Genomic DNA, 26,994 nt, shown 5'->3' with positions numbered 1-26,994 from the left:
TCACTATTAGTATCATCATACGATGATGGTATAATCATGGGCTTTTGTGATACGTGCAGCTGTTTTGACTTACAATGACGTGTCTCGAACTAATGCATCTGATTGGTTCTATTTCTCTTTGGGTTTAGGTTTGTTTGGGTTTTTTGTTGTTGTTTTTTCTTCAGATAAAGTTACAAAATGTTGAACTTGAACTTTCAGTTCTGCTGTAGACAATATTATTTTAATATAGTAATTTTTGCTTTTGTTTTGTTAGACTTGTGAGTCTAACAAATAATTTTATTTTTGTGTGTATGAGAGTGGCTAATATGCACATGTGCAAGTGTGTATGTAGGTATGTTTGCCCATGTGGTGTGGAGGCCAGCAGTTAACATCAGAATGTCTTCCTCAATTGTTTCTCTGCCTTATTTCTGAGGCAAGGTCTCTCACTGAGCCTAGAGATTTCCCATTTTCCCTAAACTGGCCAACAAGCTCCCAGGATAGGCCTGTCTCTGTCCCCAGTATTGGGGTTACCAGTTCATACTGCCACAATTGGTTTTTTTACCTGGGTACTAGGATCCAAACTCAGGCCATCACACTTGAGTAGCAGACATTAACAGCTGAGATATCTGATCAGCCATTTTTGTTGTATTTTGTTTTATATGGGGATTCTTTTGACCATTTTAAAACTAAAAATTAGTTTTAGTTTGTGACAGAAAAAAAAATTGAAGGTGTGTTATAACTGTGTCACAGAGCCTCTTCTCTAAAATGCTTGGACACACCTGCATTAACTTTATGACAGCTGTTTTAAGTAGTGAAAGTCATTTCACCTCATTACAGGTCAGGATTACATCATCACAGGGTAAGGTTTTTTGAAGGTACAGAAACTTAGGGGTACAGATAATGAAGAGGAGAAGTTTACTGTGATGTGTGGAGCTGAATGTGAAATATTTGCATGGAACAGTTGTCTAGAAAAACAAAATATTTGTGCCTTGATGAATAATAACACATAGCCCTCTTTCTTTGCTTAAACACTTGCAGATAAACTACAGACCTCCATCCAATATGGGAATTTCTATTCCACTCACAGATAATATTTATCATGCAGACCCTAGCAAACCCAGACCAAGAAGTCTATTTCACAAGTCAAAGGTAAATAATATGTCTCTAAATGAACTAATGCAGTGTTTGTTTTATATTTAAGAAATCACTGTGCTGACTTCATGGGTTAGCTGGTAAAGGCACTTGACATCAAGCCTGAACCTCAGTCTGACCCCCAGGAAGCCGTAGAAGGAAAAAAATGATTCCTGCTAGTTTGCTCTAAACTCTACCCACTTCATGACATATGCGCCTCACACATACACACACAGATACACGCCTGATACATACTTATTAACATATATATGTAATATGTATATATATATATATATAATTATATATATATATATATATATTGTTTACTTTCAATTTTAAAAGAGATACCCTTTATTTAGAGTGTACATGGGCACAGTTATGGGAATTTAATGAGAAAGTGCAGCCATTTTTATTACTCCAGGACTACTGCTGTCTCTTTTTCAGCTACTCCAGCTTTGACCCTTTCAGCTGCTCTCACACTACTTTCCAGCTATGTTACTTTTTGAATGTAATTGGCCCCCATAAGCTCATAGGGAGTGGCCCTATTAGGAGAAGTTTCCTTGATGGAGGAAGTGTGGTCTTGTTGGAGGAGGCTGGGTGATACACACCTTTAATCTAGACATTAAGGATGGAGGGCAAACTTTTAATGTGGGCCACACCTTCTGTTGGAAGTGTGTCATTATGGGGGTGGGATTTGAAGTCTTTTTCTCAAGCTTCACTCAGTGTGACAGTCAGTCGACTTCCTGTCCCCTGTAAGATATAGCACCATCAGCTCCAGCACCATATCTGCCTGCACGCTGCCATGTTTGCCTTCATGATGATGATGGACTGAACCTCTAAACTGTAAGCCAGCCACCTCAATGAAATGTTTTTCTTAATAAGAGTTGTTGTGGTCATGGAGTCTCCTCACAACAATAAAACACCAACTAAGACAGCAGCCAAGAAGCTCATATGGATGTTCTTGACTTCTCGGCTCACATGTAGATTTCAAAGGACATAGGTAGAGGAATACCCTTCTGTTTTTAAATGAAAGGAGGAATTAGGACCATCTCAGGTCTTTCATCCTTGTAAAAGGAATGGTGTCCAAAAGGAAAGGTCACCCTTTGTCCTGACATAGGCACATTTAAACTCCTGCTGTGTTATTAGTAGAAAGTAGGCTGGCTCTCTGGAGTTGGCAGACACCTACCTGGAGGTAAAGTGAGCATGATAGAACACAGGGAAGCATTAGGGGTCAGAGAAAAGGTGTATTATCTGGAGAACAGCTATGGTGCCTAATATGCAAACGGACATACACAAGCACTACACAAATTAGCATTTCTCTTGTGTTCTGAGAAATAAAGCTTGCCTGGTGATCAGAGGGTGGAGCTAGCCACTAGTTAACCATAGATGCCAGGCAGTAGAGGCTCTTGCCTTTAATCCCAACACTTGGGAGGCTCATGCCTGTAATCCCAGTACTATCAGGAGGTAGAGACAGGAATATAAGGTGGTTAGAGACAGGATCTTGCCCCCAATCGGTCTGAGGATTTGTAGAGGAAAGAAGTCACTAGCAGCTACTCCTTTTCTTCTCTGATTTTTCAGGTTATTACCCCAATATTTGACTCCTGGTTTTAAATTGATAAGACTAAATAGAATCACACTTTGTTCTGGTGTAAAAGATCACTCAAAAAATGGATTATTGTCTCTGTACAAAATCCATATAGAGATTTGATTTTTTTTTTCAGATGTATTAGAGTTTTTGACACTAAGCTAAAGACAAATACAGATTAGATTCTGGGGTGAGGGACTTCCCCTTCCCCTGTTCCCTTAATATTCTCTGTCCATGAACCATGCTTCGACATGAGTGCCTGAGCTTACTCTATCCTAGCCATGTTGGCCTCTTTTTCCGTTTCTCTGTTATGTTTCACCTCAGGCCTTTGCAGCTGCAGGAAAGCCTTCTAGTTTCTGTCAGATGTCACACCTCACTGTCATTTTTGACAGGTTTCCACTTTAATGCTCTGCTACAGTGAGGCCTTCCCTGACCAATCCACATAGAATGATAATGCCACCTCTACCATCCCTGGTTCCCTAATTCTTCCTATTTTCTCCATATCATGTATTACTTGTCTATACATTTTACTTATTTGCTTTATTTTTGTGCCTTCTGACCCCATAAGAAAGGAAGCTAATCAGACTGATATCTTTTTGGTGTACTTTATTTTCCTGATACTGAAGGTCAAGGCAAAGCCTTGGACATGCTCGTCAGGGTTTTGTTTGTTTTTGACCTGTTCCTACTATATCCCCAATATCCCAACACGCATCAGACAAAGGAGTGTTTAGAAATTGTTGAATGGTTTTATCATGATGGCACACACATATGTAATCTCAGCAGTTCAGGAGCCAAAGTCAGGAACATAGGGAGTTTGAGGTTAGCTGGGGTGATACAGTAAATCCGAGTCTTCTTTTAGTTACATAAATAGACACTGTTTCAAAAACAAAAACAAAAACAAAAAACAAGAGTTGAACAAACTAATAATACACATTGTATGCATGTTTTTATACACACAAAATATTCAGAGGTAAACAACTCCTTGCTGAATCTTGGATTTAAGGGCAAGAAATTCTGCTCCAAGCAGTGAGCCACTAAGACACTGAGTTGTCCAACTCCATTTTCTCCCAAAGATAAATCTGTTTTGTTACTATACCATTCCATCTATGGACATAAGACATTTTTGCTTGTATATCCTTGCATTCCTAGGGTCCCCCTCCTCCATGGTTTCCCTGTGCTAAGTAGGAAATATATCTAATTCATAATTAAGAGGGAAATTTGACCCTTTGTTTATTTTGTTTTGTATAGTTGAGGAAGGTCTTGCTGTATAGTCCAGGCTGGATCAAACTTGCTGTACAGTCCACGCTGACTTAGAACTCCTGATCAAAGTGCTGAGTTTGCTGACATGTGTCGCCACAGCTACTCCTGAAGAGGGTTTATAATGCAGGATTTGGGGGCTGTGACAGCTGTACATGTCAGCACTTCTGGTGTTATCAGGCACTGATCAGCATTCTCTAAGTTACAGTCCTGCACATGCATGACATATGGTATCTTTATGGGCTTTCACTCTAGTCAGAGAAACTCGCTATGAAATGAAAAGTTACCAAGAGGAAGTTGTGTTTTTGTGCAGTGTTTCTGAACAGAATGTCCACTTGTAACCTGATGGAATTGTTAAATTACATTATAGAAATATTGTTGCATTACGCCTTTCATAATCTCACCTCCTGGACAAGCACTGTATGCAGATCTATACTCTCAGTGCCTCTTATTTTTATCATTAATGAATTTTCTTTTCTTTTTGCAATTTTATTATTCAGATAATAAGTATTTCCTAAACACTTAATTTGGAAAAACTCCAAAGTATGAAAACAAGTCAACCTATGTTCCTCTGTCTACAGGTAACAGGCAAATTCAAGCAGTGTGATAATGTTCCCAGTCGGGAAATGTGCAACTGCACAGAACATCAAAAGTTTTCACATGCTGTTGCTTTCTCAGACTGCAAAGAAAAGGTAAAACAATTTGTAATTACCTGATGAACGAGTTTTATGTAAATGTTCATGTTTTATTGAAAGTACACATATGACTACAAATTAGACTCTGATTTTAGACAACATATAGGGTTGGGCATAAAGTTAGCAGTCAGATATCATGGTGGTTGTCACTTTACACACTAACTTAGATTAGTATTTCCTTTGTTATCTGTGTGTGGATGTGTGATGTGGTGTGCATATTTGCACATATGCTGTAGTACGTGTGTGGTATTCAGAAGACAGCCTTGGGTGTCAGTACTTACCTTCCATTTTGCTGTCACTTGTCACTGCACATGGAAGACAAGCTGTCCCTCAAGCTTCTCAGTGTTCCCGTCTGTGCTTCATCCCACCACAGCCGCACTGGAATTACAGACTATAGGTGGGTGCTGGGACTCCAAACTCAGGTCCTCCTGATTAAACAGTGAGCGTTTCACCCAGTAAGCTATCTCTCTAGCCCTGTTCTTTTGTGGTTTTGAGATAGAGTTTTGATATGAGTTTTGATATGTAACCCAGGCTGGCCTTGAATTCTTAATCATCCTGCTACAACCTCCTAAATCCAGAAAGAATAATTGAGAATTTTCTACCTACTATACATTTCTTCAAGTCTCCCCTATAATTTATTTAACTCACTGTATTTGAGTTACAGAGAAGGCAGACTGAAAATCATACTGTTCTTTTTATTTAATTAACATTTTTCATTTATTTTATATACTGACTATAATTTCTCCTCCCTCCTCTCCTCTGGTTCTCTCTCTGCCTCCCATCTATCCCCTTCCCTATCCACTCCTCCTCAGTCTCCATTCAGAAATGGGCAGGCCTCCCATGGGAGTTAACAAAGCATGGCATATCAAGCTGAGGCAGGACTAAGCTCTTCCCCCTGCATCAAGGTTGAGCAAGGTAATCCAGCATGGGGAATAGGTTCCCAAAAGCCAGCTCAAGGAACAAGGAAAGGTCCTGATCTCACCGCTAGGAGACCCACAAGCAGACCAAGCTACACAACTGTCACATACATGCAGAGGGCCCAGGTCAGTCCCATGCAGGCTCCCTAACTATTGATCCAGAATCTATGAGCTTTCAAGAGCTCAGGTCAGCTGTCATGACCTTGAACCCTTAGATCATACAATCCCTCCTCCCTTTCTTCAGCAGGACTCCTGGAGCGCAACCCAGTGCTTAGCTGTGGATCTCTGCATCTGCTTCATTCAGGTACTGGATGAATGCTCTCTGATGACAATTAGGATAGTCACCAATATGATTACAGTAGATTGTCAGTTCAGGAACCCTCTCTATTATTGCTAGGGTCTTAGCTGGGGTCATCTTTGAGGACTACTGGGAGTTTCCCTGGCTCCAAGTTCCCCCCTAACCCTGAAATGCTCCCCCATCAAGATGAATCTTTCATTACTCTCCCCCTCCATCCTGCTCCCTTACCCAGCCTAAGCAACCTGCCCCCTCAAGTTTCCATCACCCACTCCCCACACTCACCCTTTGTTTGCCCTAAGTAGGTCTTTTATTTCCCCAGGGGAATCCATGCATCCCTCTTTGGACATTCCTTGTTATCTAGCCTCTCTGGGGCTGTGGATTATAGCCTGGTTATCATTTGCTTTACATATGATATCCACTTATGAGTGAAAACATACCATGTTTGTCTCTCTGGGTCTGAGTTTTCTCACTCAGAATGATTTTTTTTTGTACTTTCATCCATTTGTCTGAAAATTTCATAGGCTCATTTTTTTTTAATTAAGAAAAATTTTCATTCATTTTACACACCAATCAAAGACTCCTTCTTCCCTCCTCCTGCCACCCCAGCCTCCGACTCCCAACCTACTCTCCAATGTGCCCCACAAGAAGGCAATGGCCTCCCATGGGGAGGCACATCCAGTAGAGGCAAGTCCAAGCCCTTCCCTCAGCCTCAAGGCTGCACAAGTTGTCCCATCATAGGTAGTGGGCTCCTTGTTATCTAGCTTCTCTGGAGTTGTGGGCAATTGTCTAGTTATCATTTGCTTTACATCTAGTATCCACTTATGAGTGAGTACATACTATGTCCTTCTAAGTCTGGGTTACCTCACTCAGGATGATATTTTCTAGTTCCATCCATTTGCCTGCAAATTTCATGATGTCATTTTTTTCTCTGCTGAGTACTACTCCATTTTGCATATGTACCACATTTTCCAAATCTGTTCTTCAGGTGAGGGACATCTAGGTTTGTTTCCAGGTTCTGGCTATAACTAATAATGCTGCTGTGAACATAGTTGAGCATATGTCCGTGTGCTATGATTGAGCATTTCTTGGGTATATGCCCAAGAGGGGTATAGCTGGGTCTTGAGGAAGATTGATTCCCAATTTTCTGAGAAACTGCCACACTGATTTCCAAAGTAGCTGTAGAAGTTTGCACTCCCAACAATAGTGGAGGAGTATTCCCCTTGCTCCACATCCTCTCCAACATAAGCTGTCTTCAGTGCTTTTGATCTTAGCCATTCTGACAGGTATAAGATGGTATCTCAGAGTTGTATGGATTTGCATCTCCCTGATGACTAAGGAACCTGAGCAATTCCTTGAATGTCTTTCAACCATTTGTATTCATCCTTTGAGAATTCTCTGTTTAGCTCTATAGCTCATTTTTAAATTGGATTGTTCAGTATTTTGATGTTTAGTTTCTTGACTTCTTTATATATTTGGAGATCAGCCCTCTGTCAGATGTGGAGTTGGTGAAAAACTTTTCCCATTCTATAGGCTGTCATTTTGTCTTATTTACTGTGTCCTTTGCCTTACAGAAGCTTCTCAGTTTCAGGAGGTCCTGTTTATTAAACATTGATCTTAGTGTCTGTGCTACTGGTGTTATATTTAGGGAATGGTCTCCTATGCATTCTAACTATTTCCTACTTTCTCTTCTATCACTCAGTGTAACTGGTTTTATATTGAGGTCTTTGATCCACCAGGACTTGAGTTTTGTGCATGGCAATAGATATGGATATATTAACAATCTTCTACATGTTGATGTCCAGTTATGCCAGCACCATTTGTTGAAGATGCTTTCTTTTTTCCATTGTACAGTTTTGGCTTCTATGACAAAAATCAGGTGTTCATAGATATGTGGGTTAATGTCATGGTCTTCAATTAGATTCCATTGGTCCATATGTTGGTTTTCAGCCAATACCAAGCTGTTTTTATTACTATACCTCTATAGTAGAGCTTGATGTCAGCAGTGGTGATGTCTCCAGAGGTACCTTTTTGTGTGTGTGCAGGATTCTTTTAGCTATCCTGGGTTTTCTGTTTTTTTCAAATGAATTTGAGTATTGTTCTTTCTAGGTGTGTGAAGAATTGTGTTGGGATTTTGATGGGAATTGCATTAAATTTGTAGATTGCTTTTGGTAAGATTGCCATTTTTACTATGTTAATCCTGCCTACCCATGAGCATGGGTGATCTTTTCATTTTCTGATATCTTCTTCAATTTCTTTCATCAGAGATTTAAAGTTTCTGTCATACAGGTCTTTCACTTGCTTAGTCAGAGCTGCCCCAAGGTATTTTATATTATTTGTGGCTGTTTTAAGGGTGATGTTTCTCTGACTTCTTTCTAAGCCCATTTATCATTTGTACATAGGAGGGCTACTGATTTTTTTTTTAGTTAATCTTGTATCCTGCCACAATACTGAAGGAGTTTATCAGCTGTAGGAGTTCCCTGGTAGAGTTTTTAGGGTCACTTATATGTATTATCATATCATCTGCAAATAGTGAAAGTTTGATTTCTTCCTTTTCAATTTGTATCCCCATGATCTCCTTTTGTTGTTATATTGCTCTAGCTAGAACTTCAAGTACTATATTGAATAAATATGGAGAGAGTGGACAGCCTTGTCTTGCTCCTGATTTATTGGAATCAGTTTGAGTTTCTCTCCATTTAATATAATGTTGGCTTTTAGCTTGCTGTAATTGCCTTTATTATGTTTAGGTATGTTTCCTTGTATCCCTGATTTCTCCAAGACCTTTATCATAAAGAGGTGTTGGATTTTGTCAATAGCCTTTTTGGCATCTAGTGAAATAATCATGTAGTTTTTTTCTTTCAGTTTGTTTATATGATGTATTACATTGACAGACTTTTGTATGTGGAACCATCCTTGCATATCTAGGATGAAGACTACCCACATCTGACAAAGGGCTGATCTCCAAAATATATAATTTTTTGATGTGTTCTTGGAGTTGGTTTGCCAATATTTTATTGAGTATTTTTACATCAGTGTTCATGAGGGATATTGGTCTATAATTCTCTTCCCTAGCTGCATGTATATTTGGCTTGGGAATTAGAGTAACTGTAGCGTCATAAAAGGAGTTAGGTAACAGTCCTGTTTCTACTGTGTGGAAGTATTTGAAGGGTATTGGTATTAACTCTTCTTTGAAAATCTAGTGAAATTCTGTGTTGAAACCATGTTGTCCAGGGCTTTTTTTTTTTTTTTTGGTTGGGAGACTTTTAATGACATTTCTATTTCTTTGGGGGTTATTGATCTATTTAAATAGTTTATCTGTTCTTGATTTTACTTTGGTATGTGGTATCTATCAAAAAATTGTCCTTTTATTTTAGATTTTCCAGTTTTGTGTTGTATAGGTGTTTGAAGTATGGCCTGATGATTCTCTGGATTTCCTCTATGTCTGTTGTTATGTCATCCTTTTCATTTCTGATTTTGTTAATTGGGATGCTCTATCTGCCTTTTGGTTGGTTTGGATAAGGGTTTGTCTATCTTGTTGTTTTTCTCAAAGAACCAACTCTTTGTTCCATTGATTCTTTGTATTATTTTCCTTGTTTCTATTTTATTGATTTCAGATCTCAATTTTATTATTTCCTGACCTCTGTTCCTCCTGGGTGACTTTGATTCTTTTTGTTCTAGAACTTTTAGGTGTGCTATTAAGTCACTAGTGTGAGATTTCTCCAACTTCTTTATGTGGGCATTTAGTGCTATGAATTTTCCTCTTAGCACTGCTTTCACAGTGTCCCATAAGTTTGGGTATGTAGTACATCCATTTTCATTGGATTCTAGGAAGTCTTTAATTTCTTTATTTCCTCCTTGACCCATTGGCAATTCAGTTGAGCATTATTCAGTTTCCATGAGATTGTAGGATTTTTGTAGTTTTTGTTGTTGAAATCTAACTTTAAACCATGGTAGTCTGAAAAATACAGGAGGTTTTCCCAATTTTTTTGTATCTGTTGAGATTTGCTTTGTGACTGAGTATGTGATCGATTTTAGAGAAGGTTCCATGGGGTGCTGAGAAGGCTCATATATTCTTTTTTTTTTTTAAGGGTGGAATGTTCTGTAGATATCAGTTAAGTCCATTTGAGTCATAACGTTTTTTTTTTTTATTTCTCTGTTAAGTTTTCGATCTGGCAGATCTGTCCAGTGGTGTGAGTGGGGTGTTGAAGTCTCCCACTATTAACGTATGGGGTTGGGTGTGTGATTTAAGCTTCAGTAATATTTCTTATACAAATGTGGGAACCCTTGTATTTGGGGCATAAATGTTCAGAATTGAACCTTCATCTTGGTGGATCTTTCCTGTGATGAATATGTAATATCCTTCTCAATCTCTTTTGATTGATTTTAGTTTGAAGTCTATTTTGTTAGATATTAGGATAGCTACACCAGCTTGCTTCTTAAGTCCATTTGATTGGACAGTCTTTCCTCAGCCTTTTTCTCTGAGTTAGTGTCTGTCTTTGAAGTTGAGGTGTGTTTCTTGTATGCAGCAGAAAAATGAGTACTGATTTCATATCCATTCTGGTATCCTGTGTGTTTTTATAGGTAAATTAAGTCCATTGATATTAAGGGTTATTAATGATCAGTGATTGTAGATGTAACCAACCGTCTTATTAAATAAGAAACACAGAACCAATGTAAAAGAGAAAGCCAAGAGGTCAGAGCTCAGAGCTAAATCTCACCCTTCCTCCTGCGGTGGTCCTAGCTCTCCGAAAGGGAGCTACTTCCTGTGTGTATGTCTTTTCATAGTCTTTTTGTTCTGCCGTCTCATTGGTTGTAAACCCACACACATGACTGCCTTGTCACCGTCTGTATGTACAGCCCTCTAGGTCTTAAAGGCGTATGTCTCCAATGCTGGCTGTATCCCTGAACACACAGAGATCTATGGGATTAAAGGTGTGTGCCACCACTGCCACGCTCTGTCTATGGCTCTAATAGCTCTGACCCCCCGGGCAACTTTATTTATTTATTTATTTATTTATTTATTTATTTTTGTTTTTGTTTTTCAAGACAGGGTTTCTCTGTGTAGCTTTGCGCCTTTCCTGGAACTCACTTGGTAGCCCAGGCTGGCCTCGAACTCACAGAGATCTGCCTGGCTCTGCCTCCCGAATGCTGGGATTAAAGGCATGCGCCACCACCACCCAGCCTTTATTTATTAACATACAATTAAAATCACATTTCAGTACAATTTGAATACCACCACATTTCCCCTTTTCTATTTTAATAAAAAGAAAAAAAAGCAAAAGGTTATAACTAACAAAAGAAAAACTATATACAAAAGTACAATAACTATATACAATATATACAAGTAATAAATACCTAAACAATGTCTAGTCCATTTGTATTTGACAAATCAGAGAAAATAATTCCATTATCTATCCTATTTTGGTAAGTCCAAAATGTATCTAATTCACTTTCTATCTTAGTTAATCTTCAAGTATAACTAACTAATCTTCAACTATAACTAAATAATCTTCAACTCCCTCAGAGACCCAAGAAGGAAATAATATTAGCTAACAAAAATCAAAACAGGAAGTGCATGCAAGCAACTTCCAAAAAATTTGTGAGTTGACAGAAACAGCCAGCTGCCTGGGCAGTCACCTGAGGTTTCTCCGCAGTGTTGGGGCATCATCTTCAGCCTATAGGCTTAGCGTATCTGACAGACTCATTTGTGAAGTAGGATGTACACAAGGGCAACAGTTCAACCTCACATTGGGTGAGAGCAGTCCATGTACCAGAAACACCTGAATTCCACTAGTGTCCTGTCATGATTCAGGATTTTAAATTCTGGATTTGTTGATGGTTTTTTAATTCAGCTGTCCATTCTTCTTGGCTGTGTATATATGGCTTCATCTCAGCATCCCCTTCTTCTCCACATCCCTCTATTAAATGCCAGTCTACTATCGAGAGGCGTGAGCTTTCAGCTGCTGTTCCATTGCACAACAGAAGCCATTGGCCCACTGCCTGTTCAGGTGTCTTCGAAGAAAAGGGCACTATACCTTTTCTGGATTGCGAATGCCACTTCAGGGATGGTGCCATATTGTCCTGGCCTCAGAAGATGCCTTTTGATAAAGCCATAACCATGCTTGTTTTGGCAACAATCAGTAGTCCTTTGTTTCGTGTTCTGCTGTCCATTTTGTCCTGTTGATTCGAGGATACTTTGTTGTCCAGTGGCTAACTTTTGCCACAATGAAAGTTGACTCCATATGCAGTTTCTTCAATGCCCTTATTTTCTCTGAAGTAGATTGGTACTGCCAGGAGCTGACATGTCTCAAAAAAGAAAAATTTCTTTTTTTTTTTAATTTATTTTACAACACCATTCAGTTCAACATAATAGCCACAGATTCCCCTGTTCTCCCCCTCTCGCCCCCCTCCCCCTTCCCCCAGCCCACCCCCCATTCCCACCTCCTCCAGATCAAGGTCTCCCCCCGAGGACCGGGGTCGACCTGGTAGACTCAGTCCAGGCAGGTCCAGTCCCCCCCTCCCAGACCGAGCCAAGCGTCCCTGCATAAGTCCCAGGATTCAAACAGCCAACTCATGCAATGAGCTCAGGACCCAGCACCAATGCACAGCTGCCTCCCAAACAGATCAAGCCAAAAGACTGTCTCACCCATTCAGGGTGCCTGATCCAGTTGGGGGCCCCTCAGCCTTTGGTTCATAGACCCTGTGCTTCCATTCATTTGGTTATTTGTCCCTAAGTTATTAAAACATTTTAAATGCCATATTCTGTAGATCTCTGAAGGGTTTGAAGATGACCTGTCTAAAACATCTCTGCTCAATTTTTAAAACATATCTAATATGACTACAAGTTCTATTGTAATGTCTAACTACTAACTTTCATTTCTTTATATCCTAATAGTTGGTAATAATAACATTCAAGGATCAGAAAATTGCATTACATTGTTAAATGAATGGTATAAATACAATTAGAAATATACATATAGCATTTTCTAACAATATCAATTTCAAATTTTTATTCAATATAAAACAATCCAATCCAATGTAAAGTATTTAAAACTAGTAATTCTAGTAATTGTCTTTTTCTTTTCTTTCTTTCTTTCTTTCTTTCTTTCTTTCTTTCTTTCTTTCTTTCTTTCTTTCTTTCTTTCTTTCTTTCTTCCTTCCTTCCTTCCTTCCTTCCTTCCTTCCTTCCTTCCTTCCTTCCTTTCTTTCTTTTTAAACAAGAACCTTAAATCTAATCTCTTTTGCTTAGCCTTTTTCCTAACCCTTGACAACAACTTGTAACCAACCCCCCTAAACAATGAAAATTATTCCAGACCCAAAACCCATTAAAAAGACCAAAAAACCACCTGCCCCACATCACCTCTTTGGGAATGTGGGCGTCGTATTCTTAAAATTGCTTCCTGCTGGGTATGGGCGAAGTTATCTTTATCCTGAAAGAAAAATTTTAGGTTAATTGTCAAATTCTAGGAAAGGTAACTATATACTTCATTATCCAGTCTGTGTATAATGCCAAAGTTCAGGGTTTATCTCAAGTCCTTATTCAAGTAGTCTTTGAGACTGGATCATCTCAGCTAGTCATCTCAAAATTGCTCTGAGCACCTTGTAGTTCAAAGTTGATCTGTAGATAATGTTTGTCAGCTTAGTGATATTATTATTGTCCATGTGGAATTGTTGTTGTTGTGGGGCCCCATCTTCTTTCTGGAGACTTCAGTTGATGTTAGGCCTGGCCGTGATTTCCTGCAGAAAACTGATAAGAGACTCGAACACAAAGACATATATATGCAGCTAATTGAAGCCTTTTGTCTAGAATTAGTTAGTACTCTATATGACCATTCATATCTTAACAAAGTTTAAAATGTATATATATCTATATATATAAATCTTGTAAATTTTGATATAAAATTCATACTTTAAGAAAAGTTTAAAGAATCAGAATAGAATCAAAGAGTTGAGATTAGTAATAAAATAGTCCCTTAATTAATTTGGCTTTTGTCCTGTCTCATAGCAGAAGATGGCTCTTTTATTCTGGCATGATACAGGGAGTTTGCATTTTCCTTTTAACAACATGCTTGAGTTTAAAGAAGGAGAGAGCCATTCTCCAACTCCAAAGTCAGCTTTAAATTTTAATTGAACTGGGACTATTAGAAGACCAATAGTGTTAAATCTTTAGAGAAAAGCAGAAACAAACATTTGGGAAGACATAAAATTTTTTAGATAATATATACCCATACGCCATTTCACTCTGTTTCCTGTGATAGATGATTTGTCCCTTTTCTTCAGTTTTCTCATTTGTCCAGTGTTCTACAGATTCCTTAACCTTCATTCTCCTAAAAGACAAAAACAAAAACCTTTCCCCAAGACTAATTTTGGGGATGTTTCTTTTTGGCAAGTTATTATCTGATTAAATGAAAAGGCATGTGTTACTGGTACAAGTTAGTTTAAATTGGATGTTCATGCTGGTTGATGAACTATCACCTCCGCTAATTAAGAGGTCTCTCTTGTTCAAATCAAACCTTTATCAATTTTGATGGTACCCACAGCTTATCTTCTCCTGTAGAAATAAAAGCAAAACCTCGTCCCCAACGTAATACATACCCTGGATTCCATTCTGAAGTCAGCACATCCTTAAAGTATATAGGCTGATTTAATTCTGTAGTTTTTTCTATTATCCAATGTCTCTCTGCAGCTGTTGTTCCTTTCTCATTGGCACTGAGAAAATTCAAAGTTAATAGAGCATTATGCAGTCTATTTCTGGGTTTTTTTGTTACCCCTTTCTGTTTATTTAGCATATTCTTTAGAGTTCTGTTTGATCTTTCTATAACTGCTTGACCTATAGGATTATGTGGTATACCTGTAATATGCTTTATATTATAAGCAAAAAACTGTTTCATTTTAACAGAGACATATGATGGAGCATTGTCAGTTTTGATTTGTGCAGATATACCCATGATGGACATAACTTATAGCAAATGAGTGATCACAGAATCAGCTTTTTCAGAACTCAAAGCAGTTTCCCATTGAAATCCTGAATAAGTATGGATGGTGTGGTGTACATATTTCAATTTTCTAAATTCTGCAAAGTGAAACATGTCCATCTGCCAGATTTCATTCCTCTGAGTACCTTTTGGGTTACATCCTGCTGGTAATGGCGTTTGATTGTAGAAGGAACAAGACCCGGGCAACTTTATTTATTAACATACAATTAAAATCACATTTCAGTACAATTAGAATACCACCACAAGTGATTGTTAATTCTTGTTATCTTTTGATGGTAGAGTGTGTGTATTTCTTTTTTGGGGGGGATTTACTGTTGTGAGGTTATCTATTGCCTGTATTTTTCTGGGTGTATCTGACCTCCTGGATTTTTTTTCTAGTGCTTTCTGTTGGGCTGGATTTATGGATAGGTATTGTTTAAATGGTTTTGTCTTGGGATGTCTTATTCATTCTGTCTATGGTAATTGAAAGTTTTGCTGGGTATATTAGTCTAGGCTGGCATCCATGGTCTCTTGGTGTCTGCATTACATCTGTCTAGGACCTTCTGGCTTTCACATTCTCCATTGAGAGGTCAGGTGTTATTCTGATGGGCCTGCCTTTATAAGTCACTTGGCCTTTTTCCTTTGCTGCTCTTAATATTCTTTCTTTATTCTGTATTCTTCATGGTTTAATTATTTTGTGGTGAGGGAACTTTTCTGGGGGTCTAGTCTATTTAGTGTTCTATAGGCTTCTTGTATCTTCATAGGTATTTCCTTCTTTAAGTTGGGAAAATTTTCTTGCATGATTTTTTAAGTATATTTTCTGTGCATTTGAGTAGATATTCTTCTCCTACTTCTATCCATATTATTCTTAGGTTTGGCCTTTTCATGGTGTCCCAGATTTCCTGGACATTTTGTGTTATGACTTTTTTGGCTCCGGTGTTTTCTTTGACTGACAAATCTATTTTCTCTATTGTATCCTCTACACCAGAGATTCTTTCTTCCAACGCTTGTATTCTGTTGCTGATGTTTGCATCTGTGTTTCCTGGTCATTTACTCAGATTTTCTATTTCCAGAATTCCCTCTGTTTGTGTCTTCTTCATTGTTTCTATTTCACTTTTCAGTTCTTACTGTTTTCTTCACATGTTTAATTGGTTTTTCATGGTTTTCTTTGCTTTCTTTATGGGATTTATTGATTTCTTCCAATTTGTTATTCATCTTTTCCTCAGTTTCTTTATTGATTTCTTCCAATTTTTTGTTTTTCTTTTCTTTAATTTCTTTAAGGGAATTTTTCATTTCTGTTTTAAAGGCCTCTAGCATCTCCATGAAGTTATTTTTAAGGTCACTTTCTTCTCCTTTTCTACATTGTGATATTCAGGTCTTGCTATTGTAGGAGGGCTAGGTTCTGGTGATGCCATATTGTTCTTTATGTTGTTGTATGTATTTTTGCACTGACATCTACCCATCTCTTCCTCTAATAGGTGTAAGAGGTGCTTGTGTCTTAGTGAGCTGCTATTGGTCCACTCTGTGCTTGCTGTGTCTGTGTCTCAGGGGGCCCCTATGGGACCAATCTTAGCTCTTAGTCTAATTGGAGCTGGCAGATTCTGTATCTCAGAGAGCTGCTCTTGGTCCAATCCAAGCTAGCTGATTCTTTGACTCAGGGAGCTGCTCTTGGTCTTATCAAGGCTCTTGGTCCAGTTAGAGCTGGTGGATCTGTATCTCAGGAAGCCTCTCTTTGTTCAATGAGAACTGACAGATTCTCTGTCTCAAGAAGCCACTGGTGTCTCAGGAGGATGTGTATTGAAGTAGGGCATAGGTCTTGTAGATTGCTTGGTTCAATGGGGGATTTTTGTGGGGAAGTCTCCCTGCAGTAATCTTCCCTGCTGGCTGACAACTCAGGCAGAGATAGTTGGGGATTCCTGAGGACTGGCTGTGTCCCAGGGCCTGGGTCCTAGAGGCAGGACTCTTTGGGTAGAAGAGTCACTCACCTCTTGGTCCAATGAGAGTTGGTGGATTCCTTATCTCAGGAAGTTACTAGGTAGCAGGCAGATGGGTGTTGGGGTAGGGTATGGGTCTTGTAGCTGGAAGGGTCCACTAGGGGGTTTCGGTGGGGGGCCTGGCCACAGGAGTTTTCCCTGCTGGCTGGCATCTGGGGCGGAGATGGGTCAGGTTATTGTTTTTTTTACATCTGAGTAATACTCCATTGTGTAAATGTACTACATTTTCCTTAGACATTCTTCAGGTAAACCATACTGTTAACAGGCACCAAAGCTGGGTTTGAATGCTGAATCCAGAGCCTGAGTTACCAAGTATGTGTGAGAGAGTGTGACAAGCAGAGACATGGGGTAAGGTATAAAAGAGACAAGAAAGACTCCATTGATTGAGGGCCATATAGGATATGATTTAGCCAAAATAGTTCAAATTTCTTCATAGTAATCATTGTGAAAAAGGAAAACAAAAAGTTATGAGTTTCAACATATATGATGGCACACATCTGTAATCTCAGCAACTGGGAATATGAGACAGGGGATTGCTATAAGTTCGAGGCCTGCATAGGCTACCTAGTGAGCTACAGTCCAGCATAGACTACATTTCAAGACCCTGTCTTAAAAGACTTCCCTTTGAAAAAAGTTGTTTGGGAGATTTCTAGATAAGATGACAGACTAGAAAATACCTCTGTGTGGCCTAGTTAAGGGGAAGAGTCAGCAAGAGAAATATTAGACTAAGACTAAATACTAGACAAAGAGAAAAACAAAAAAAAGTTCTGAAAATTCACAAAGCATACCTGAAAACTACCAAGAAAAAGATGAGTGAGAGATACAGTGTAAAGAAGGCAAGTCACATGCAGATCCAACTATGGCTTCTCAGCAGGGAGGGAGGGGACAGAAGTCTCATTTAAAAGTGGTATGGGAAATTGAACCCTCAAATGACAGCTAAACAAATCCAGTCATTACACTCAGCTCTAGGAAAATGGAAACAGGAGGACCAAGAGTTGAAGGCCAGCCTTGGCTACATAGCAAGTTCAAGGCTAGCCTTGTCTATATAAGACTGTTTGTATCTTTTGTTGTTGTTTTTGTTTTTGTTTTTGTTTTGTTTTTCGAGACAGGGTTTCTCTGTGTAGCTTTGCGCCTTTCCTGGATCTCACTCTCTGTAAACCAGGCTGGCCTTGAACTCACAAAGATCTGCCTGCCTCTGCCTTCCAAGTGCTGGGATTAAAGGCGTGTGCCAGCACCTCCCGGCGACTGTTTGTATCTTTAAAGAGGGTGAGGAAGACTGAGATTTACCTCAATGGTAGAGTGCCTGTTTAACATGTACAAAGTATTGGGTTTCTTGGTACATGACTTTAATCTCTGCACTTGGGAGGCAGAGGTAGGCATATTTCTGAGAGTCTACGGCCAGTGTGGTCTATATAACAAGTCCCACGCCATATAGAACTACATAGAGAGAACCTGTCTCAAATAAATGAATATAATGGGGGATAGTCTAGGAGGTGGCTAAGTCAATAAACTTTTCCTTGCAAACACCCACTTAAAAAAGTCCTAGGCACCAGGGCACTCACCTGTCAAGACAGACACAGTAGGCTCCCAGAGCCTTGCTGGCCAGCTAGTCTAACCAAATCACTGAGGCCCAGGTTCAATCAGAGACCCTTCCTCAAAAATAATATAAGAGGTGTTTGTGGATAACACTGGACCTTGACTCCTGCCATCCACACAGAGACACCTGCACACAAGTGCACAAATATATAAACACATATACATATGAACACACAAAGATGTTTTGTTTTGTTTGAGATAAGCTTTCATTGCACAGTTCTGGTTTATTATACCAATGATAAAATTTCTGAGAAAAAAGTCCTATTTATAAAATGTGAAGAAACAAAGAAGGGGGAGGGATGGAAAGAGGTATTGATGGAGGGAGAAAGGAAGGGAGGGAGAGAGAAAGGAGGAAGGAAGGAAGGAAGGAAACTTAACCTAAGAAGTAAAAGAGGTCTTAATTAAAAACTTATAAGACAATGAAGACTGAAACTGAAGAAGACACCAGAAGATGGAAGTGTCTCACATGCTCATGAACTGATGTGATTCATGTATTGAAATGGCTCTTGCCCAAAGTAGTCTACAAATTCAATGCAGTCCCCATCAGAATCCAGTGACGTTCTATACAGAAGTAGGAAACAATACAAAAATCCATAGGTAAGCTGAAACACTCTCGAATAGCCACGGGCACCTTAAGCATAAAGAGCAGTGATGAAGAGATCATAATGCCTCATCTCAGTTTATATTAAAATCAATACTAATGAGGTGGCTCAGTGCACAGGGGCATCTGTTGAGTTTGTCACCAAGGCTGACAAGCTGAGTTCAGTCTGTGGGATCCACCAGGTAGAAAGAAAGATTTGCTTCTCCAAGTTATCCTCTGACCTTCACATGCATTCTGTGACATTTGAGCACTTGGGCACTTGCACACACATGCATACACGCACAATTAATAATAATAGTAATCAATTAATTTAACCTAATGTAATTGCTAAGAACCGTATGACCTAGATCTACCACACCAGGATATAAACCCAAAGAACTTAGTCACTATACCACCAGAGATGCATTCACAAGCATGTTTATTGCTGCAATATTCACAATAACTAAGAAATGAAACAATCGACACATGGATAAACAATATGTTGTGCAATGGGATGTCTTTCTGAATGCTGTGAATATGTGTCGCTCCTATTGGCTAATAAATAAAGCTGTTTTGGCCTATGACAAGGCAGCTTAGAGGCAGGTGGGAAAACCAAGGAGAGAGACAGGAAGACAAAGATGGAAAGGGGACATGCTAACCAGCCACCCAAGGAGCAAGATGCCAGCAGAGCAGTAAAGCCACAGAACATGTGGCAAAACATAGATTAGTAGAAATGAGTTAATTTAATATATAAGACCTAGCTAGCAGTTAATTAATGTTAAGCCTCTGAGTAATAACTTTATTAAGTGGCTGTGGAACCGCAGACCAGGCAGGACCAGAGAAACCTTCCAGCTACAAAGTTGTACAAGTATGTTTTTCAGTTATAAAGAAACATTAAATCATGACATTTGCAGGAAGATGGATAGTACTGGAAATCATTATGTTAAGTAAAGTAAGTCCCACTTAGAAGAGAAGTGCTATGTTTTTCCTCATACAAAGGCTCCACACTTAAATTTATATTGGAAGAATAGAAAGTAGAATAGAGACCACGCAAGAGGAGGAAGAGATCTTAAATGGGATGTTTAAGAGAATTTATGTGACCTAAAAGCAAAAGAGAAGTCAGGTGGTGGTGGCACACACCTTTAATCCTAGTGCTCTAAAGGAAGAGGCAGGTTTATATCTGTGAGTTTGAGGCCAGCCTGGTCTACAGAATGAGTTCCAGGACAGCCAAGGCTACACAGACAAACCCTGTCTGGAAAAATAAAGAAAAAGCAGAAGAGAAGTCTGTCTGGAAAGAAGAAGGGGACCTGCAAGAGGAGTGAAGAAAAACAAACACCTAAAGTATAATGACTTTATTTATTCCATGATAAATATATATATGGAAATTCCATAATGACACCTATCACTTTGTATGCTAACTTTATAAACATTGTTTCTAAAAGTTGTGAATCTCATTACCATGTTTGCTGCCTTGGAATGTATGGATTGTGTTGTCGTAGACTGTTTTCATGTCTGAAAGGCAGAGACACTAAGAAGCACTCCTTTTAGAATAGCCAAGATTTTGTGAAAATGCCATTCATTACTTGATGAGGAATAATAGTATTGAGTTTTCCAGACTTATATGCATTCATGGAATTTATATTTTAGGTTCATCGTTTCAAGTTTCCAGTCATACAATACCCAGTTGCTTTGGAAATTTTCACTGAAAAAGAAAAATTCGCGGTGAAGCCTCCATATTTGGTTACCATGACTGAAGTGAATATGAGGCAAAACTGGCAACTAAGTATGGTTTTCTGTCTCCTATGCTTATCTCACAAGCCATTATATCATTAGTGTGTTTTTAAATGAGTGGATTACAAAGCCTGTTCATAGGAAAAATAGCCAGGAGTTTTGTAGAAAAGGATTTGAATCATTGGCATGTTGATATATACCTCCATCATCTCCTTTTATGTTCTCATCACTTCCAGTATCCTAGATTCAGTGGTATAAGGCTAGATTTTTTTATTTGAACTGCAGGGCTGAAGAGACTACTCAGTGCTTAAAAGAGTAAACTGCTCTTGCAGTGGACCCATGTCAAGCAGATCACATAACTGTAACTCCAGCTCCAGTGCATCTTATGCCTATATATCTGCAGGAGCCTGTACATACCCACATACAAACATAATTACAGATAAATCTCTGGGATGGAAGAGATAGCTCAGTAGTTATAAGCACTGGCTATGCTTTCAGAGGACCTGGGTTCAATTCCCAGCATCCACATGACAGTGCACAACTGTCTGTAACACCAGTTCCAGGAGATCTGAAACCTTCAGACCAATGCACATAAAATAAAATTAAATAAATTTAAAAAATAAATCTCTAACAAATAATTTGTAGCATAAAATGAATCTGAAAGTCCTGTTGTGGATTAGTAGTGACAATGATGAAGTTTGTGCGGTGTACCAGTTAAGTGTCTTTATTATTTACTACAACAACAGTTATGTAAATGTTCTAGGTGTTGCCAGATATCCTGTAGGATACTTTTAATTATGTAAGGGAAGTTTGGTGACTATGTTTTTTAGCTGAATGTGGTAATATGCAGTGGTAATCCCAGTACCTAGTAGGTAGAGGCAGGCATTCAAGGACAGTTTCAGTTTTATAGTGAGATGTGACCAACCTGGGCTACATGAGACAGTGTCCCAAAAAGAAGAAAGAACGGAAAGAAAGTGTGGTTTTTTATGGTAAAGAGCTGAAAAGAGACAGACATATTTTACAATACAAAAGGAAATTTACTTAAATTCAGTTTTACCTCAAAATACAACATTTAGTTATATATTTTGTGCTTATTCATGTGTGAATATTTTCAGGTGATGATAGATAGATAGATAGATAGATAGATAGATAGATAGATAGATAGATAGATAGACAGACTGGCACACAGACAGAAAGATATGTAAGGGCTGGGCCTATAGCTCAGTGGTAGAATGCTTGCCTAGAATGTTTGCAGCCTTAGGTTCAATCCCCATTGTTGTCCCACAGTAAGACAGGGAGGTGGCAGATAGGTCTGGTGAAGTGGGTAGATGAAGTTAATTGGAATTTTGATTAATCATCACTGTATTACTGAGTTTGCAGACATTTGGTAGTCATTGAGTCTTACTCTGATAGATTTAATTTTTGTTCTTTTTCTCTTTAATGTTTTTCTCTTTTCCCTAGCCTGATCACAGTTTCCCATCCCTCCTCTCCTCTCAGTCACTCCTCACATGATCCCCTCTTCCCCCACCATCCACTCTTTCTCCATTCTCTTCAGAAGTGTTAGTCTGCAAATTTAATACCTTCTTGAAGTGAAAACTCCAAGAAAGAAAGTAAAACTCCCATATTCCTTGATTAATATTTATAGTTTCTGTGGTATCCTGGTGGCTCTTACCAGGTTTGGAGCATTGACTTTTAAATTTGGAAGCATTTTACAAGCTGACTCTGAAACGATTAAGTTAGCCATGGTGAGAATATTCCCAATGGAAATAAGCTAAGGAGAGAGTCAGGGCTTGAGTTATTCATGTTAGCTCCTCTCACCATTATACCACGAGAATTTATAACACATACATCAGTTCACTTGTTTAGAAAGAATGACAAGGTGGGTGGGAAGAGCTGCTTACTTCTCCTGGAGAACCCTCACGCGATCCTATGGTGCAGCTCCACCGCCATCTTAGGAAAGTTATTTGCCTACCACTATGAAAAACACAAACCATGACATGTAAGGATTGGTTTCTCATGAGTCAGAGGCTAGAAGGAACTCAGAATACAGCTAGGTAGTCAGACACTCTCTCCTTCTTGAGGAGGGCACTGGAGCAATGGGAGGCAGTCAGTCTAATCTCCCTGAAGAGAAGTGAGGATAAAGTTTGGTGGTAGAGTGCTTTCTAGTGTGAACAAGGCACTGGGGTTCAATACCCAGTATTAGAAACTTTATTATGTTTTTTTGAATATGGGTGTTTTTGCTACATGTCTGTGCATCACTTGCATGCCTGGTACACTCAGAGGCCAGAAGAAGCCATCTAGAACTGGAGTCACAGATGATTGTGAGTTGCTACATGGCTGCTGGGAATCAAACCCAGGTCCTCTACAAGAGCAGCCCATGCTCTTAACCACTCAACCATCTCTCCAGCCTCTAAGTACCAGACACTTTTTAAAAATGAAAATAGGAAATTCTCCCTGGAGCCCATACCCACACTTGAGTGTATCTTATTTTCTCTAACTCTTTGAGATGTCCATACCCATGATCTGGGGTATACAGTTTGCTTTCCTCTGAGTGTCTCTTTTCCTCTCTTAACTCTTCTGCTTAAGCATTCTTTAGTAAAATGCAACTCTAAAGGTCCTTACAAAGTCAGCCAAAATTAAGAGTATGAATTACCTTTGCAATGTGACACTGTAGATGTAATTCTAAACAGTCTTATTAAATAAGTCTTATTTAATAATAAAAAGTCTTATTAAATAAGAATCACAGAGCCAAATGAGTTAAAAGCCCAAGAGGTCAGAGCACTAGCAAATAGCCTTAAGCTTACCAGCCGCTGCCGTCCTTCCCATGAGAAAAGAGAGCTACTTCCTGTGTGTCTTTATTTTTTATTGACTTTCTGTTCGGCCTTCTCATTGGTTCTAAACCCAACCACATGACTTCTTCACTGCCTGTCTATACAGACATACAGGTCTCTATGGTTGGTTCTTGGATTGAAGGCATATGTCACCAAACAGGCTATGTCCTTGAATACACAGACTCTGCCTGCCATGTGATCAGATTAAGGGTATATGCTACCACTGCCAGACTTCTGCTAAATGGCTTGCTGTTAGCTCTGACCCCCAGGCAACTTTATTATTTAACATACAAATAAAATCACATTTCAGCACAAATAAAATATCACCATATTACACAAGAGAAAATTTCATTGTTCTTTACTATCTATAACAACTTTTAGGTAAAATATGAAAATGTAAGTGTGCTTTAAATGTATTTCATATATTTCAGAACACAATATGCCAGAAAACGTTAAGAAAATGAAGGATTTTTTAGAGCCACTGCTTAACACTTCAGTGTATAATCCTTTAGGTCTCAACATAAGTATAAGGGTGAGTTGACAGATTTTCATTTTTACCATGTAGAGTTTAGAGTTAAACATGTATGCTAAAGGAAGACTTGGCGTTTAGATGTTGGTGATTGGTGGGAAGAGCAGCTTTAGATATATAAAAAGGGTTTCTTTTTTTATTCCCTGGTTGTCTTATTTCTAAAGGAATCTGAATGCTGAACAGAACATTAATTGACTATTTTCTAAGAGATAGGTCAGATCAATTGGCTAAAGGGAAGCAGAAAAGTTGTTTCCAAAAGTTGGGGTCACAGGGATACCTAAAGCACAGGTAAGTGTGAAAAACAGTGAAAATGCAGAGATATGTTAAAACCACATATATGAAGGCTAACTCAAAGTGTTCATGAAAGCCAAATTGTTTTACGTTTTAGTATCAATCTGAAAATAAAACTACATCATTGAGTTCCTGTTTTAATACCTCTTCATTTTACACATGATGTTCATGTCAGAATCCTTGACACTCCTTATAAATGACATCTATTAATGTGGCTCCCATTGATATTTTTGTTTAAGGAACACACACATTGATAATGACCATCTGTGTTTGTTCCACAGGGCTCTGAGCTGTTTCACTTCAAGGTGTCTGTGGTGCCTGGGGTCAGCTTTTGTAACTTAGAAGAAGAATTTCAGGTACAGTAAATGCATAAAGTATGGAATGGGATAATGACTGGGAAAATGGCACAGCATTTGTCAATCCAAGTTATGGATCAGGATGAAAACATGGGTAGAATTTGTGTGCCAAGTCCGGCTTGGACAGACTGTGGCCAAGAATGAGAGTGTGGGTGGTAGAGGATGCTGAATGTTCACAGAATTCTGGGTAGAATTCTTCTGTGTGGTTTATTGTGGTATCACAATGAGCAGTATTTTTACATTACCGCATCCAGAAAATGTAACCACTTTGCTTTTTCTTTTCAGATTTATGTCGATGAAGTACCGTTGCCTTTTCCAGGACATATGCTAATTGCTGTTGCAACATCTGTAGTTCTAGGGGGATTAATTTTTGTAGCATTTATATTCCAAATGCATAACATCCACCTATGGAGAGCATTCTGTAGATACCTTAAAGAGAGACTGCAAACCCATCAACTATAAGTATCAGCTCAGAAGGGAAAGTCTAGATAGTGAACAAATGATAATTATATCTATTTCCTAGTTCTACTAAACATGTCCATACAATATATTTATATTTTATAAATGCACATTAGGCACAATGCTATTGAGTTATACTATTATAATTCTAGTTGCTGTTAATCAGTAGTTCCAATTTCCATTTTCTTATTTTTAATACATAGAAAATTACTTTAGCACTTACATGGTTTTCTTTTTTTTTTAGATTGTTTTGGAAAATATAAAATGATAATCAATTTTCTGTGCGATGGGTTTTCTTCCTTATTCAGCTCATATGGTCTAGAGTTCATTTTGTAGGGCCAGGTTCTAGATAGAATAGTGGTACAATGAGGGTACCATTACACCGCGGGAGTTAGACATAGAGAGACTAATCAGTGGATGTTTTCAGAGCCTTGTAGGAAATAAAAAAGAAGAAGTCATTTTGGTTTTTTAAAGAAGGCCAAATGGTTTGTGGTACCTAATAAGAGGGGACGATGACTCCATCATGGAGTACTCAAAGAATATAGTGGTTGAGCCGGGTGTTAGTTTCAAACATGCAGTGAACAGAACTCCAAAGGATATGCTTCTGTGTGCTTCTGGTTCTGTGTGCTTCTGGTTCTGTGTGCTTCTGGTGAACTTGTCCCCAGGATCCAGAAAGTGATGGCTACACCCAGGTATCAGGCCTGGCACACATGGCAGAGGTTTGTGAGGGAGGACAGTGCTATGGGTTCATTTGGGCATGGAGGAGGAACAGGGCGAACTACTCAGAAATGGCCAGCCCCTCAGGAACTGTAGAGTTTAAGTTCAGGAGCATTCCCTTGTTTTATAATCACCTCTCACTAAGCAAAATAAGATTACCATGAATGAGAAGAGGTCTCAGAGCCCCAAGAGTCATGGGCACTTAGTAGGAAGAGAAGCTTAAGGAGTCTTGGGGCTGGAGTGATGGTTCAGTGCCTTAGAGCACTTGTTGCTCTTGCGGAGGGTGTGGGTTGAATTTCAGCACCCGTGTGGTAGCTCACAATCATCTGGTTCTTCTCTGTTCTAAGCATACATAACTGCTTGCCTCAGCTATGTTTTCTCATCACTGTGACCGGATAGCTGACATAAAGAAAGGAAGAAAAACTTCCTGGGGCTCACAGCTCCCTAGAGTAGTCGAGCATGTTAGGAAAAACATGGTAGTGAAATGAGCTCCTCTCCATGTTGGCTGGAGAATAAAGCAGCTGGTCCTATCAACAGATGTGTAACAGAAAGTTAACCACAAGTGCGGTCTATCTATAACCTGATACTGTGTCCACCATCTGTGCCCTGTGTCCAAACATTTCCTCTGCTCCCAAAACAATGCCAGCAGCTGGAGACCAGGTTATCAACTAGAGGCCTGTGAGTGACCTTCAAAACACAATCCAAATCATCACTAAGTAATTGAATAGCCCCATTTGGTCTGAACTATGCTATGTTTTTTATCTCTTTTGCTAACATGCTCATTTGCATTGGACAATCACGTGGAACCATCCTGCTACTGGATACATACCATGTTTTGAGATATTCCCAGAATCCATCATGGTAAGTTTATTTAATTTTCCCTCACCTGTATGGTCACATAACACATGGAATCCCAGCAATCAAGAGGCTAAAGCAGGAAGATTTGGTGACAGCCTGGACTATACAATAAGCCCCTGTCTCAAAACAAAACAAAAAAAAAAAAAAAAAAAAGAAAAGAAAAAAGAAAAAAGTTGTTATTTTTTGAACTTTTCCCTGACCTAGTTTTTCTTATTTCT

General features: G+C 38.9%; 1 protein-coding gene across 11 annotated transcripts in view; it reads left to right on the top strand.

Annotated features, from left to right (window-relative positions):
- Nucleotides 1-25,485, top strand: part of LOC102917890 (cation channel sperm-associated auxiliary subunit beta-like) — a 189,370-nt gene extending 163,885 nt beyond the window's left edge. For 6 of the 11 annotated variants that reach the window (XM_076551253.1, XM_076551251.1, XM_076551258.1 and 3 more), the window contains 7 exons: nt 1,018-1,128; nt 4,534-4,644; nt 5,809-5,868; nt 20,652-20,787; nt 23,998-24,098; nt 24,668-24,742; nt 25,028-25,485. In XM_076551253.1, the coding sequence (XP_076407368.1) occupies nt 1,018-1,128; nt 4,534-4,644; nt 5,809-5,868; nt 20,652-20,787; nt 23,998-24,098; nt 24,668-24,742; nt 25,028-25,204 (771 nt within the window). In that variant the 3' untranslated portion in view covers nt 25,205-25,485. The remainder of the gene's footprint in view (nt 1-1,017; nt 1,129-4,533; nt 4,645-5,808; nt 5,869-20,651; nt 20,788-23,997; nt 24,099-24,667; nt 24,743-25,027) is intronic. The other 5 variants (XM_076551255.1, XM_076551256.1, XM_076551260.1 and 2 more) reach the window with 2 other exon arrangements.
- Nucleotides 25,486-26,994: the final 1,509 nt, after the last annotated feature.

Source organism: Peromyscus maniculatus, chromosome 14, assembly GCF_049852395.1.
Source record: "Peromyscus maniculatus bairdii isolate BWxNUB_F1_BW_parent chromosome 14, HU_Pman_BW_mat_3.1, whole genome shotgun sequence".
In the NCBI taxonomy this organism is placed as follows: Eukaryota; Metazoa; Chordata; class Mammalia; order Rodentia; family Cricetidae; genus Peromyscus; species Peromyscus maniculatus.
This window is presented reverse-complemented; position numbering and strand designations above follow the sequence as displayed.